The following is a 17,179-nucleotide window of genomic DNA, read 5'->3' as shown; positions in this document are numbered from 1 at the left end:
TGGACTGTTTTCAATCCGTTATGTAGTTGTTTTTCAGCTATTTTCTTATTTGTTCTTTTAGTTTCACTTACATTTCCATAACTTTGTTGAGTTCCTAAAATAGTGAGCGAGATATTCAATTATTATTCCTTTTTGTATATACCCCTCTCACTAATAATTAAATTAATTAGATTTATCAGTGTTTTCGTAATTAGCAAGATATGCATAATCGAACTGAGAGCCTAGTTCGTCAATAGCTTTCAGAAGTCAACTTTTTCTTTGAGTGTACTATTAATGATCAAAGCGAGTTTTTCTTTTGATAGCCGGAATATTTAGAAGTTCTCATTTCTTCTTTATAATTTTATTTTTCTGAAGGAAGGTTTGTCAGTTCCTGGAAATTAACACCAAAAAAATGTTTCTCCATGTGTTATTGGTTCTCACCGTTTCGTGCAAGGTATAAACTAAATTTTACACGGTGTTAAGAACAACTCGGTTGAACATACCTTACTTTAAAACCTATTTATTTCACCAAATACTGAGCTGGTGTTTTGTATTTTACGAATATAAAATTTCCTTTCTAGTGCTCCAGAATGAACTTCGATTTGTTTATCTTTATTGTTTGGCACAAGGCTAAACAGTGAACTGTGTATTCTGTCAAACGCGGGTATCGAAACCCGAATTTTTCGTAATATCCTTCAGACTTACCGTTGAGCCAGCAAAGTTGCCATTATAGAATCACCAATAAATAGTAAGCTGATAAATAGAAAGCTGACAAAGCTCTAATATTACAGTGATTAGAAAGTTCCGTCGGCATAGCCATGCGTGTTAAGGTGTGGGACTCGTAATCCGAAAGTCGCGGGTTCGAATCCCCGTCGCGCCAAACATGCTCGTCCTTTTAGCCGTGGGGGCGTTATAATGTGACGATAAATCCTACTATTCGTTGATAAATGAGTAACCCACAAGTTAGCGGTGGGTGGTGATGACTAGCTGCCTTCGCTCTAGTCTTAAACTACTAAATTAGGGACGGCTAACACAGATAGCCCTCGAGTAGCTTTCTGCGAAATTCAAAAACAAACAAGAGTTTTTGTCTTCTTGACAAATGAATCTAAGTATCCGTTTTGGTACGGTATTACTTTCATGATTTATAAAAACACGTAGGTTTAAGATGTCTTGATACACAACATATAAACATTGACTGCTATTGAAAGGTGGACCTGTCTTCTTTAAAGGCAAACTGGAAATGGTCATGTACTGGAACGAATGATATATAAATGGAATTGAGTAATATAATGAAAGCCATCTGGTCTTCCAGAAAACGTTTTGTGTAGTTTTCAATGCTTGTTTCTCTTCCGGTAAAATTTAGCAGACGACGACAGTTCTGTTTAAAAGATGTTAGGTATCTTTTGTTTTAGAAATGGTCAAAATAAATAAATAAATAAAACTGTTCTTAAGTATTTAAGTAAAATAAAGTTGACACCTGAGGACTGATTGAAAATGAGGTTGTATTTAAAATATTAAATTTACATAAGCAAGTATGGAAAAATATTTAAATAAATAGTATTTTTTTAGAAACATTAGGGTTGGTAGTACATGAAATAAACAAGCAAATAATAAAAAAAAAATATTTTTCTGAGATCATAGTTATTGGTAATAATAAGATAATTTTTCATTGAAACTTTAGTATTGTTCTGTTGTAGGATGTTTTCCCGCTAAGTGATGTTAGCTTTTCGACCTATCTGTCGATTTCGTATCTTTATATCCTGTTTGTTACGTGATTTGTTTAGATATTTGGCGTTTTTTTTGTTTTTTTTATGTAGCCTATTTCATCACAGCGCTACTACAGATGTCGTGGGCAAAAAGTAGTTTGTTTTCAACTATTGTCAATGATACGTGTAAAATTGAAATGTCATATAATTTCATCTGAATGAATTTCACTTATCTTTCTGAAAACACAAGTACGTCAGCAAACAATGAGATAGATTAGACCATTATCCATCACACAAACTAACCGTTGGCGAATACTCTGAGTGTACTGACTAAGTTTTGATTTGATTACTGGTTTCTAAATTTTTTTTTTCTGATAGAACTACCCATGGTAAAACTTTGCAAGCGTATATGATGTCTCTTTTGGTCATTCTGTATGCTGTAATGTCCAACACATTTTGGTATAAATTTTGTTCGTCATTTTTGGTTGCTATCTTTTGTGTATATCTTGAATTAAGGCATACCAGCCACTGAGAACTGATATTTAACAACACCATTCAGGTTGGGTGGAGGGTTTTCGGCAGGAAAAAATTGCAAAATTGTTGCGAAAAGTTTTTGCGCAGTAGAAATAGTAATTTTGTAATTCTACTTTTAGATGGCTCGCTTATGTGTTAAAAGAAATGTAGCTAGTATGAATTCTAAAGGCAAATTTACAGTAAACATCAGAAGTAGACACTTGTCCAATCAGTGATAATTGTATCTATTAAGAAGTACACTTTGTCAATCTTTGGTCCGTTTCTTGCTGATGGACGAAATTCAAAATTTACTTCTCATATATTTCACAATGATGCTCAAAACATTTACGCATGGATACTACAACATGACACGACAGTTATTGATAAATGAGTTAGGTACACAAAGAACATCCTTCAAGACCTTGATGTAAATATCCAGCTACCATTATTTTTGAAATAAAAAAAAAAAATGTGTGAACTGTTATTCATTTGTTTGTTTGTTTCGAATTTCTCGAAAAGCTACACGAGGGTTATTTGTGTTAGCCGTTCCTAATTTATCTTCACTACTCATTGCCAACTCTCACGCCACCCTTTACAACTAATGGTGGGATTCACCGTCACATTATTTCGCCTCCACGACCGAAAGGGCAAGCCTGTTTGGTGTTTAGCAGATTGAGATCCTCGACCCTTAGATTGCGTGTCGATCGCCCTAACCACCTGGCCATGCCTGGCCGATTACGTTTGAACTTTCCACAGTTCTCAGAAGAACATCGACACTGAGTTTGTATTGCCTGAAATAGGACAAACAAATCCACCAGTACCAGTACTGTAACGAGTAAAGCTAAAATAAAATTTTCAAAGTTCTCTAGATTAAACAATACCGGCCATACTACACAAAAATGTGGATGATTTCCTTCGTATGCAGAAACTTAACTCACTATTGCCGAAAAAGCATAGGATTACGTTGAGACACTGTGTGTATTGTGGAATTGTTCCTATGAAAACTAAAACATCGTATTAAACATATTGTGTACTCAAAATTCAATTCAATTTCTGAAATAAAGAAATAATCAAGTTATAAAAAAGTTCGAGTTTTTTCAGTCACGTATATACACAGAAGAACCAGCTTCTATGGACGTGCATTATGAAAGAAATGGTCGGTTCCATGTTTCAAGTAAAATGTTCATATATGGAAACAGTAGCGTATTGCACGCACTCAGAGTAAGTAACCGTTAATATGGAATGTTTGAGTCTCTCATATATACAAACAATGGCGTGTTGTATGCACTTAGAGTAAGTAAGCATTCATATGGAAGGAATAGACTAAGGAACACTGCTGACGATACTGAGACCAGTATATACGGTATATCTACCTAATCGGATTATGATTGAAAGTGGAATACAAAGATGGCTTTGGGTAGAATTAAAAACAGTTTTCTGAGGATACTGTGGAATTTCAATATTTTTGGGATACGGTTAACAGAATAAAATGTAAAAAAAATGTATATCATATAGTGAAAAAATTCTTTCTCATATGCTTTTGTCCTTTAATACTAGAATGCTATACAACTTATACAGTTCAAAACTGTAGCTTTCAACTGGCCATTGTCCAGCGATTGCTATCAAACCTATTCAATGCTACAATAAATTTCATCGAAAGGTGAAGAAAACTTCTGTGCTATGTCTTACCAAACAAAGAGATTACTTTAAAGTGAAGAAAACTTCTGTGCTATGTCTCACCAAACAAAGAGATTACTTTAAAGTGAAGAAAACTTCTGTGCTATGTCTCACCAAACAAAGATATTACTTTAAAGTGAAGAAAACTTCTGTGCTATGTCTAACCAAACAAAGAGATTACTTTAAACATTATTTTGACATAAAACTGTGAAAAACGTATTTGTATACAAAATACATACAAGATACATACAAAATACATACAAGATACACACAAGATACATACAAAATACATACAAGATACACACAAGATACATACAAAATACATACAAGATACATACAAAATACATACAAGATACATACAAGATACACACAAAATACATACAAGATACATACAAAATACATACAAGATAGATACAAGATAATACAAAATACATACAAGATACATACAAGTATTAAAAGTCATTGTGGTTCTTGATTTGTCTCCCGTCTCTTTTTTAAGTTGTGTTTGAATTGTAGAATATATAACTACTGACGCTATTACAGTACTTTCTATTTTAATAAATATTCCAATGCGAGCTTATTATACGATAAAAAAATAAAGTTACGATCATTTCAAAATAACATGGATTAAACATTACTGACCATATGACGTAAGACTGTGGGTAATTTCCGTCGTATGCAGGAAGCCAGTTCAATGTTGCTGAGAAAGCACTGGTTTTGATGGAGACATTGGTTGGCGCGTGCGGGGTAGTTCCTGGAAAATATGAAAACTTGGGTTAAAAATTAACTAAATCCGTTAAAAGAAACACATCAGTTAACTCACTGTTGAAATTTAACGGGAAGGAACAAGCAAATCCTGTACATGTTAAATTATGTGCTTTGAAGTGTTCGACTTTGAATTGGTGAGCTTAAGTGCCAAATGAACACGACTGAACACAAACGTAAAATGAAAGGATTTACCTTCAACAATAAGTAGTGTACTTGTAACAAGTGTAGCAACGTCATTCTCAAGAATGCATTCGTAACAACCATGGTCCTCCTTCCTCAACGTCCGTATTGTTAGGTTTCCATAACGCTGAGTGCTGCGGTCTTTGGAAAGTTGCCTACCATCCGCCTGCAAAATATTTATTAATGCATTTTCTTTTAGATATAAAACAAACTGGAGAAAACAATAATAGTCTGTGTCTTTAGGAGTATTTGTTGACAAGAAAGCTTGGAAAATAGCCCACATAAAGAAAGATAACTAAACATTACTTTACATTATAGAGGAATTTCTTGGTGTAGAAAAAGAAATAAAAATCATTTTGAAGAAGATTTATCAAGGGTTGCACTAAAAGCATTTTACATGAGTAGAATTTTAAGATATAGTACAAGGGCTATCACTTGTAAAGTAATCCCTCTTTTTGCTTTTATTACTTTACAGTAGAGAGTCAAGTTCATTATATATTTGGAAATACTGGTTATAATTCGAAAACCATTCTTATTATATCATTCAACAGCAATGTTTATTTAAAAGTATATTTAGATAGTGTATTTTTATAGCAAAGCCACATTAGGCTATCTGCTGAGTCCACCGAAGGGGATGGAATCCCTGATCTTAACGTTGTAAATGCGTAGACTTACCGCTGTACTCTCCCCGTCGCACCAAACCTGCTCGCCCTTTTAGCCGTTGGGGAGCTATATAGTTACAGTCAATCCCACTTATCGTTGGCAAAAGAATAGCCCAAGAGTTGACCGTTGGTGGTGATGACTAGCTACCTTCCCTCTAGTCTTACACTGCTAAATTAGGGACGGCTAGTGCAGATAGTCTTCATGTAGCTTTGCGCGATATTCAAAACAAACCACACCGTTGTACCAGCAGAGGACGGAGTTTGTTGGCGAGAGTGAATGAAGACAGACGTATTTTATCTTTGCAAATCTATAACGGAAAATTGAGTGACGAGTAAGTTTTCCGAGAACCTAGCATTTAATATACTTTTATCTGAGCTACTCACCATTGGAAGCTGAGAGCCATACCGGCCGAAATGCCGAAGAAGACCGGCAAATTGAACGTTGTAATGGCGTCGAAAATGGAAGTCCTAGGTCAGTGTTCAACAAAAAGTAAGTCTAATGTATGTGGCCAAATTGAAAATGAAAATATAAGTTTAAAACACTAATAGAACTAAAAACTATAGCCTCCCCAGTGGATGTTACTCAAATTAAAGCTAGGAAAAAAAAGAAAAATATATATAAAATAACTGAAGAAAATATAAACTCAACTGCTGTCGGCAGTAAAGCTGAGGCTAGATTGTTACACAATGAAAAACTAACAACTAGTAGCATAAATGTCAAAAACCTCACTCTGGATATTGAAACAAACACAAATTCGGAACCAGACGAAACAAATTCTGACGACGAAGGCTTCACACTAGTGAAGACTAGAAGTCAGAAAAAAACAAGAAAAACAAACACCAACAAATACAGAAACACACAAAAAATGTATTTAAATTACCAAAAATCGCCATTATCATACTAGGCATACCCAGAAATTACAACTAGCCACAACTAACAAGGGAAACATTCAGGTGTAAACATAAAACTAATATTAACCTTCTGTCTCGCAGCGGGGACCTCGTTCAAGGACAGGAACCCGATGACTTAAATAGATTACTGAAAGAATGGCTCTCAGACACTTTTAAAACAGGAAACATAACTATACACTTACCTGGAGCTAGGCCAACACACATTTTTTTTGTAATCAGGGGGTTGCACCACTCTATCGACATAGACGACATTAAGGATGAACTAAACATGAAACACGTTTCAGTGGAACGAATAATTTCTGATATAACTAAAAAAACCAACTAATCTAATTAAAGTAGTTACGGAAAATACTCAAGACATAACCCAGCTAATGAATAATGGTATCACAAATACACAGTAGAACAAACTAAATCACTATCAGTGGTTGTCACACAGTGTTACCAATGCCAAAGGTTTGAACATGTAGCAGCAGCATGTCAAGCAACTGCGCGCTGTGTAGGCTGTGGAGAAAATCACCACATATCACAATGTACCAAACTAAACCCCAAACCTAAATGCTGCAATTTGGGGAAGAACACACGGCAAATTATAAAAGATGCCAAAAATACAAATCTATTAAGGCACACTTGTACGAACTTAAAAATCCAAACATGAACAAGCCACAAACAAACAAAATTCAAGAACAATCAAAATCAACTAGTATTCAAACACCACAAAACACAAACAAACTCATATGCTTCAGTAGTCAAGAAAACATCATTCATGCAGGAAAACCCATCAACAAGTAATGGAGCCTTACCTAAAACAACTGAAGCCACACACAAAACAACACCTATGAATATTGAAAACACACTAATCAATGCCATTACTTCTACCTTTTCTGAAACATTGACAGAATACACAAATCCAAATAATGAAAACAAACTAACAGATATAATCATTAAAATATTTATGAAAATCCTGGAAAAATTGTTTGTTTGTTTTTGAATTTCGCACAAAGTTACTTAAGGGCTATCTGTGCTAGCCGTCCCTAATTTTCACCGCCGACTCTCGGGCTACTCTTTTACCAACGAATAGTGGAATTGACCGTCACACAAGGACGCCCCTACGACTGAAAGGGTGAGCATGTTTGGCGCGACGGGGATGCGAACCCGCAACCCTCAGATTAGGAGTCGCATGTCTTAACACGCTTAACCACGCCGGGCCACATCGAAAAATACCTACCACAAATGTTAACATACATCACGAACACTGTTAAACATGGATAAATTCACAGTATTACACATCAATATCCAGAGTGCTATTGCTTCCAACACCTCTTCCCGTTAAAATTGTACATCCGATCTTTAAGATAAAATCATATTTAAATAATAATAATTAATAAAATAAAACAGCCACCTACGTACTAGACTTAAAAAAATGAAAGAAAAATATAAATGGACATTGACCTGAAAAGGACCAGTTTAAAGTTGATATTATTACATATTAATCAGTCAATTCCAACAATGTAATGGAAGGAGGAAGAAGTCTGACCCTCCTGAGTATACAAAATATATATTCCATAACACCAGAGAGAGAGAGAGAGAGCAGGGGGTGTATTTAGATAGAGATTTAAGAGTTTAATTTTTATAATTACTTGTTGTTTTTTTTATAAATTCCATGTGTGGTTGTAATTAACTATTACTTACCTCGTGACGTTGATTAAGATATTAGAGGTTAAAATTAACGTAGAGACAGTAAGAGTTGATGTTTCTAACTTGTACAATGATTAACTTCAGGCCCCAGTGGCAATGCGGCAAGTCTGCGAGCTTACAACAATATAAAATTCGGTTTGATACTCGTGTGGGCAGAACACAGATAGCCCATTGTGTAGCTTTGTCTTCATTATAAACAAACAGTGTGCTTAACTTTCACTATAGGTTTTACCGTCAGTTAAAGTGACGTCATTTATCTTAACGAGAAAACGTTCCGAGGGGATTTACGGAGGTTAACGAATAGCCGATTTCAATAACGAGTAAACGTTCCGAGGAGTTTACGGAGGTTAACGAATAGCCGACTTCAACCCTGATATGAACGATTAGAATAGGGAATCAAATATACATATATATCTTCTAAATATTCTGTTTTCTGCAAGTGACAGAAAACCATAAGTTCAGGAAGATAAGAAGGGCTGTTTGAAACACCGTATAAAACATAGGTGCATTTATCATGTAGATAGCAATGAAAGCTTTTTATTACATTAAATAAGGCGCATTTCCCGTGCCGAGAATAAGAAAGATGCATAGTACTTTGCACTATAAAGATATAACAGCTAAACCACCGTTACTAACATTAAGAATGGGAACTTCGAATTATTTTGTGAAAATAGGACAAAAAGTAAGTGGCACGTTTATTCGAAGTAAACTAAGTTAATATTTCAAATGTCAAAGACCAAAGAAAAATTTAACATTTGAAGTTGTAAGTGTTATAAACACTTTTCAATAACGAGTTATGTTGGAAAATATATAAAACCTCTAAATTAATAGGAATATCTATCAGACAACACGTTGTAACTGATCGAATTTCTTAATGAATCATCAAGTGAAGCTACCATCCTAATGACAGTTATATTATCCACGGCTTTAAACTTCAATTACCTGTAAAGCTGGCTGCCATCAGTGGTTTGATTTGTCTTGAATTTGGCCCGTAATCTGAGGGTCGCGGGTTCGCATCCCAGTCGCGCCCAACATGCTCGCCCTTTCAGCCATAGGGGCGTTATAATGTGACGGTCAATCCCACTATTCGTTGTTAAAAGAATAGCCCAAGAGTTGGCGATGGGTGCTGATGACTAGTTGCCTTCCCTCTAGTTTTACACTGCAAAATTAGGGACTGCTAGTAAGGTAACCCTCAACAAACAAACTTGTTTTGAATTTTGCGCAAAGTTACTCGAGGGCTATCTGCACTAGCCGTCCTTAATTTAGCAGTGTAAGACTAAAGGGAAGGCAGCTAGTCATCACCACCCACCGCCAATTCTTGGGCTACTAATTTACCAACTAATACTGGGGTTGCCCGTCATATTCTAATGCCCCCATGGCTGAAAGGGCGAGCATGTTTAGTGCGACGGGGATCAAATCCGCGACCTCGGATAACGAGTCGAGTGCCTTAACCATCTGGCCATACCTGGCGCCATTGAGCAAAAACTGGTTCGGAATATCCCATAAGTTTGTTTGTTTGTTTGTTTTTGAATTTTGCGCAAAGCTACTCGAGAGTTATCTGCGCTAGCTATCTCTAATTTAGCAGTGTAAAAATAGAGGGAAGGCAAATATCATCACCACTTACCGTTAATTCTTGGGCTACTCTTTTACCAACTAATACTGGGGTTGCCTGTCATTTTATAATGCTCCCATGGCTGAAAGGGCTGCCATGTTTGGTGTGACCCGCCACCTCATATTACGTGTCGAGTGCTTTACCCACCTGGCCATGTTGGGCTGGCCATCAATTGAGCGCATTCTTAAGGAAATATGTAATTCTTTATCAACACCTAACCTAAGTCACATTAATATCAAGTGCATGATCTTACCTTTGAATTTAGGAGAAAGTTTAAACTAGGTACATATAGTCAGTAAAACTGAACAGGAAATCGGTCTATATTACTATTGTCTCATATGACAAAGTACCATATTATTATCATATGTAAAATAATCGATTTACTTAGCGTTTGAAGGGATTTTTCATTACATACTTTTTTCTAGGAGTGTCGTGTTAAACTAAGTATTGAATGTTAATTTAATTAAAGCACTAAACTGTAATGATTTTTGGTTTTAAAACCGAACATTATATTTAATTTTCTCTATAAAATAGTATGCAGAAGAACAGAAATCAATAATTAATTAATTAATGCCATTAGAATTTTAGTTTTACATCACAGTTTAATGTTATGTAACGTTAGTCCATTGAAAACACCATCTTGATCACAACCTATTTTTGGATTATCTAATAAACCTGATAGGGCCACTTTGACCACTCACTCTTCTCCATTTTATTACTGGTTTTGGTTGTCCTATACCATCACAAGGCATAGTGACCTCACTGTTAACACGTCGCTGGTACTGCTGTCTTGGCTTCACTGTAAACATTGGAGGATCTGTGAAAAAAATGTAGACACGTTGAAGACAACACGAATCTTACAGTATTCTACAGTATTACAGTATTCTAATATTAGTATTCTACAGTATTAGTAATATTAGTATTCTACAGTATTAGTAATATTAGTATCTTACAGTATTAGTAATATAAGTATTCTACAGTATTAGTAATATTAGTATCTTACAGTATTCTAATATTAGTATTCTACTGTATTAGTAATATTAGTATTCTACAGTATTAGTAATATTAGTATCTTACAGTATTCTAATATTAGTATTCTACAGTAATATTATTATTTTACAGTATTCTAATATTAGTATTCTACAGTAATATTAGTATCTTACAGTATTCTAATATTAGTATTCAACAGTAATATTAGCATCTTACAGTATTCTACAGTATTACAGTATTCTAATATTAGTATTCTACAGTAATGTTTGTACCTTACAGTATTCTAATATTAGTATTCTACAGTAATATTAGTATCTTACAGTATTCTAATATTAGTATTCAACAGTAATATTAGTATCTTACAGTATTCTAATATTAGTATTCTACAGTAATATTGGTATCTTACAGTATTCTAATATTATTATTCTACAGTAATATTAGTATCTTACAGTATTCTAATATTAGTATTCTACAGTAATATTAGTATCTAAAGTGGATAACCAATAGGAAAATGTTGGGGTTCTGGAGATTGTGTGGAACAATGATATGGAGCTCTGTGGGTTGTGTGTGACGAACATATATAACTGTGTATTGTGTGAAACAATGATATGGTTTGTTTGTAACAAAGATATAACTCTGTGGATTGTGTGAAACAATGATATAGAACTCTGTAGGTAGCGTGTATCAAATATATGTAACTATGTGGGTTGTGTGAAACAATAATATAGACAAGGGATACTTTATTTTTAATAGAAAATGTAAAATACTAAACTCTTTTATACTTTAAATTAAACTAATGGTTAAAAACTAGTGCAAGGAGTGTAACCCAACTTGATAAAAAATAATACTTTTCTTTGTGATTTATATTATTCATGTTTTAAAAAATTCGAAGATTTTTTTCGTTTCTTTTTCTATGTAATACATTTCTAGGTTATTATTATAGGTTTTGAACTTTGTCTCAAAACATAGATTTTCTATCCAATGATAACAGAATTCTTTTAGTTGCTTTTAAGCGTAAAACACTCAATGCTAGAATTATATGCCTTCAAGCTTAACGCTAATATACTAGGAACTGATACTAAAAATGTTAAGATATTCCTATTAAGCATTTATTAATCAGCTTTAAGGTCTCAGTTTGTTTAACTGCTAATAGAAAATCTTTGAAATGTTTTTACGACAAATTATAGTGAGCCATAAAACACGAGATATTTCGTTATTACACAGATACAACTTTGGACACTGTTTCTGTAATACCATTTCGTACTTCGTGGATTATAAGGGTTTTTCGTTATAACACGAAAATTATTAGAACACATTCGTGTTGTACTTTAATTGTGTTACTGATTTAATTGTGTTACAATCTATTGAAGCAAGCGATGTAACTCGCAGCGAACTTTCATGAATAATAATTAATCTTTAATCACGTTCTTACTAACCTGATTATGTTCTTAAATAATTTTTAATGTAAATATTTTACTAACATGATGCTGCATGCCGAACCATTACTACATTTAATGTACAGTTCTAAATCAAGTTCAAGTGTTAATAATATCCAATTATTAATACACATGAAAACTCATAAGTGGTGACTGTGGGTATTTTCTAATAATCTTCGTAGGTTGCGTGAATAACACTTAGCATAATATATTATAAACATTTATTTGTGTTTTTCCAAATGTAATATAACTAAATAAAGCTTAAGAAATAGCACAGATCTAAAGTAAACTAAGTTAAGAATGATGCAGTTTCCATTAAAATATGATTTCAGGAATTATGTCTGCGCTATAACAGGGCAAGTTGAAATATTTTCAACCTTTGATATATCACGTGCACACAAAAACAAACCTAAAGCACCGAACTATTTTACCTCGGACTAATATTTCCATCCTATTTGATTTGCCAGCTGTGCCATACAGATTATATGGTGTACAGATGTACCAGCCTTGATGTTCGGAGACCACTCTCTGAATCTGGAGTGATCCGTTCCTTAAACTGAAGACTCCATGATGGGCTTTTGGATCGAAAGGACGATTGTCTTTACTCCACTTGATATGAATAAATGGGGGACTAGCCTTCACATAACAACGAATAACTCCAGATAATCCCAGAGGAAGATACTGTATCGTCGGAGAATAGGTTACTCTTGCAGGATCTGTAAAAGGAACAATATAAAAATTGCAAGAAATGATTACGTGGAATTTGGATAAAGTTAACTTTAAACAATCTCATAAAGTGATTTATTTACAGAAAAAAATCACTTGACTCACTTAGAAATTTTCATTGTTTAATCTTATGCCATCAAACACAGAACTGTAGGGAAATAAGCGAAGAAACCAATATACACCAACCAATAAAACGTTTCGTAGCTATGAGTCTATTTCGTTCATTTGTTTTTGGTTTTTTTATTTTGCGCACAGCTACACAAGGGATATCTGCGCTAGCCGTTCCTAATTTAGCAGTTTAAGACAGGAGGAAAGACTCCTTCTCATCAATACCCACCGCCAACTCTTGTGCTACTCTTTTTACCAACGAATAGTGGGATTAACTGTCACATTATAACGCCTGGACGGCTGAAAGGGCGAGTATGTTTGATGTGAGGTGGCACCTGACGTGGCCATGGGGCAACGAGAGACTTACAACGTATATCGCTACTGAATGCTTCTACTATACAAAATATAGAAATGTTTAATTCTGGTCAAACTTAGAATATATGGTTTCAGACTTAGATAATACAGAGTTATTTGGTACAAAACATTTAAGAACTTGATTTACTTATACAAACTCATCACACTGACTTGCTGTGATTTTTCTAATCCCCCCTGTCTCACCAAACATGCTCGCCCTATCAGCCGTGGAGGCGTTATAATATGACGCTCAATCCCACTATTTGTTGGTAAAAGAGTAACCTAAGAACTGGCGGTGGGTGGTGATGACTAGCTACCTTCCTTTAAGTCTTACACTGCAAAATTAGAAACGGTTAGTGCAGATAGCCCTCGTGTAGCATTGCGTGAAATTAAAAAAACAAACAAAAACAAACCATATCCTAACTTTATGGATTTCATTTTGCATTATTGTGTGTTTTAGGGTTACTGTTCCTTTTTCAATTGGATTCGTGTGAAGGTGTTGTTCACTTGTTGTTACATTTAACACAATAAATGTGAAACACATTTCTTAATCAGAGGTATCACATTTAAGATAATTTTAATATTTTTCGGAATTAACTGTAATAGATGATGGTAATTTTAATAACTGAGAGCGGTAATATTTGGGTTTTGATTCCTCGCGAGGGACACAACAGATACCCCAATATGATATTGTTCTAAAATAAGCAATCATAACCTTAGGGATTCAATCGAGTATATGAAAACTAGAAAAATTATTTCGCTCCTCTGTTACGTCGGTGAACGTTTTTAAGGGTTTAGGTAATGTACCCTGAGTTATTCAGAAAAAGTCGGTTAAAAATCCTTTACACGAATGATCTTTGTTCTGGTTCAAAGAGTATGTATGTGTTTTCTTATAGCAAAGCCACATCGGACTATCTGCTGAGCCCACCGAAGGTAATCGAACCCCTGATTTTAGCGTTGTAAATCTGTTGACATACCACTATACTGGAAGGGGGCCGTTCAAAGAACTATTTGTTGTATTTTACATTTTAGATGACATACTCATAACATATATGTGAAATCATTATTTACTGTGTAGAAAGCGTAAAGTACACCGCCAGTACAGCGGTAAGTCTACGTATTTACAACGCTAAAATCAGAGGTTCGATTCCCCTCCGTTGACTCAGCAGATATCCCGATGTGGCTTCGCTATAAAAAACATATACAAAGAGTAAATATTTAAATCCCTTTAAATTATTTTTTACGTTATGAAATATCTATATTATTTAACTCATTCTTAAGCCAAATGTGTGTTTTTCAAATTAATAAAATTAACAATTTGTTATAAATTTTGGCCCCGCATGACCAGGTGGGTTAATGTGTGCGACTCGTAATCTGAGGGTCGCGGATTCGCATCCCGTCTCACCACACATACTCGCCCTTTCAGCCGTCGGGGCATTATAGCGTGACTTTCAATCCCACTATTCGTTGGTAAAAGAGTAGTCCAAGTGTTGGTGGTGGGTGGTGATGACTAGTTGCATTTTCTCTAGTCTTGCACTGGTAAATTAGGGACGGCTAGTGCAGATAACCCTCGAGGAGCTTTGCGCCAAATTAAAAAACCAAAAGAACAAACACTTATAAATGTGGTGTTCAAAATTTTTGAACCGTTTTAAGGTACGTATAATACTTACGTATAGGGGTATCTTGCTTATGCATGAGAAGGAAAAGTGCGTTCCAAACGTTATTATCTTGGCGTTCTGAGTCGCGCCAAAATATGCTCGCCCTCCCAGCCGTGGGGGCGTTATAATGTGACGGTCAATCCCACTATTCGTTGGTAAAAGAGCAGCCCAAGAGTTGGCGGTGGGTGGTGATGACTAGCTGCCTTCCCTCTAGTCTTACACTGCTAAATTAGGGACGGCTAGCACAGATAGCCCTCGAGTTGCTTTGTGCGAAATTCCAAAAAACAAACAAACAAACTTGGCGTTCTTCAGAAAAATTTATAATAATTTTTGGATCAGTTAACTTAGAAAGCTGCAGTAAATATCCAACTTTTGTACAATATGAAAATAACTAGTTACATATTGTGTGGCAAATATCTTACTTTCTCTATCAGATCAGTTGTAATTGGCTTATTGTAATTGGAAGAATGAAACAAACCTAGTATATACTCACTTTCTATCAAATGCTGTATAAATATACCACCACAAACACATCTATAGAATAACCTTTAACTTCGGTTATATAAATATTTTTCTTAATGAAAAATTCATAGAATGTGGCTGTAAAAATTATGGATTATCTCCATAACCTAAGTTCTTAAAGGTATTCTACATTTATGATACGACTTTACCTGTCTTCTTATGTTTGTATTACGGTAATCAACCATCACTACTAGTCTGATGTAATGCATCAATCTTTTTATTTTTCATTCCTAATATAATCTCTCAAGGCAGATTTGTACTCGATGTGAAGGTACCTCCCAGGGAAGGTTATGTTTCTTCAGTTTATCTTTTCAGAAACTTGAATATTCAACCACGAGTTTGCTGTGCATGGTTACCCATGACCTCTTCCGTGAGGGAATCCTACTGGTTAAATGGTGTCTGTGGCACTGCACAACACACCACTTTGGCCTTAAATTCATGCAGACCGATAGTTTTTGGGTGACTCTTCCATCATCACTTGGCAGGTTCTGTTAGGCTAGGGTCAACTGAGTACCACTGTTGGGCGTTTTCAACGGGTGTTGTGGATATTGTATCTGATGCTGATGTTTAGGTATAGTGTTCAGAAATCCCTGGCATTGTAAAGCATCCCCTTGTGGGACTTCATGATGAGTACGAAATAATTTTAGTTTTCTCACGAATTCCCCGAATTAAGATAAAAATAAAATATTAAAAAAGCTAATAGGTAAAAAGCAACGCGTAGATAACTATGTTATAAAATCACCATCGAAGTTAGTTCCAGTACCTCGATTTTTATTTTTTGTATGACAAATTCTTAGGGCAAATGTTTCCATTTTTCATTTATAAGGGTTTTAGAGGGACTTATTGGCTCTCCAAAGTCAATAAAGTTATCCATTCTGAAGACACGTTAGTGGAACAATCTACACCTATGAATTTCATTGAACCTTTCTTGAATTTGATGACAATTGGAGTTATATATTGAGTTACTTCCATACTTTTTAAACTCTTCTTGTTAAGTTATCATTGAGAGGAAACATACCTCCAGTCTGAGATTCTCGCTGGTTTCTCCAGCCAAAGAGTTTTAGCAGTTTCAGACATGTCTTATAAAGAAGGAATTATTCGGTCTATAATGTCTGATTTTGACATTTACATCATCATGTCCATGTGCCTTTGTGTAGGTAGATTATCTTAACTGTAAGGTATGGCCACATATTCCAAACCCTCTCAGATGTTTCCAGTGTTAATGAGTGAGACATTCAAATGTATCGTGTCGTAGTTCCTTAATATGTGCTCATTGTGGCAGCCTACAAGTGTCAACTAGACCCTCACTACGTCAATTGAGATGTTTTTCCATCTATCTTATTCTTTCTTGTCTTTAGTGGAAGGAAGAAAAAGAGGTACAATGCTTAAACACTGTAAATAATATTTATTATCTAGAAACTCAAAATATGTTGTCCCCTGCTCCATCATGCACATATTCTACTGTTCTTCATTTCATTTCTACTCTGAGAGTGCAGAAAGCTCTTTCAGAGTCTTTTTCTCACCATGTGAAGACTTTCTGTCAACATGAGTTGACAAGTCCTAACTATAAATTCCAGTGACTGCTAAGGCCATTGGCCCCGATGTGCAAGACCATTGATCGGTCTCACCCTCAGCCTCTGAAGTCAGCATCTTCTGACAGAAATCTGCCCAACTGACTCAG

The 17,179-nt window shown here is 34.9% G+C and overlaps 1 protein-coding gene across 1 annotated transcript in view; it reads right to left on the bottom strand.

Annotated features, from left to right (window-relative positions):
• The window catches only part of LOC143233215 (protein turtle-like), a 266,135-nt gene that overhangs the window by 8,468 nt on the left and 240,488 nt on the right, over nucleotides 1-17,179 (bottom strand). Inside the window, exons 6-9 of the mRNA XM_076469189.1 lie at nucleotides 12,562-12,846; nucleotides 10,406-10,521; nucleotides 4,836-4,989; nucleotides 4,518-4,629 (exon numbers count right to left, since the gene is read on the bottom strand). Of these exons, the coding sequence (XP_076325304.1) occupies nucleotides 4,518-4,629; nucleotides 4,836-4,989; nucleotides 10,406-10,521; nucleotides 12,562-12,846 (667 nt within the window). The remainder of the gene's footprint in view (nucleotides 1-4,517; nucleotides 4,630-4,835; nucleotides 4,990-10,405; nucleotides 10,522-12,561; nucleotides 12,847-17,179) is intronic.

The sequence above is a fragment of the Tachypleus tridentatus genome, chromosome 1 (assembly GCF_004210375.1).
Source record: "Tachypleus tridentatus isolate NWPU-2018 chromosome 1, ASM421037v1, whole genome shotgun sequence".
NCBI classification, from domain to species: domain Eukaryota; kingdom Metazoa; phylum Arthropoda; class Merostomata; order Xiphosura; family Limulidae; genus Tachypleus; species Tachypleus tridentatus.
Note: the sequence above shows the minus strand (reverse complement) of the source record. Positions and strands in the feature narration are given on the sequence as shown.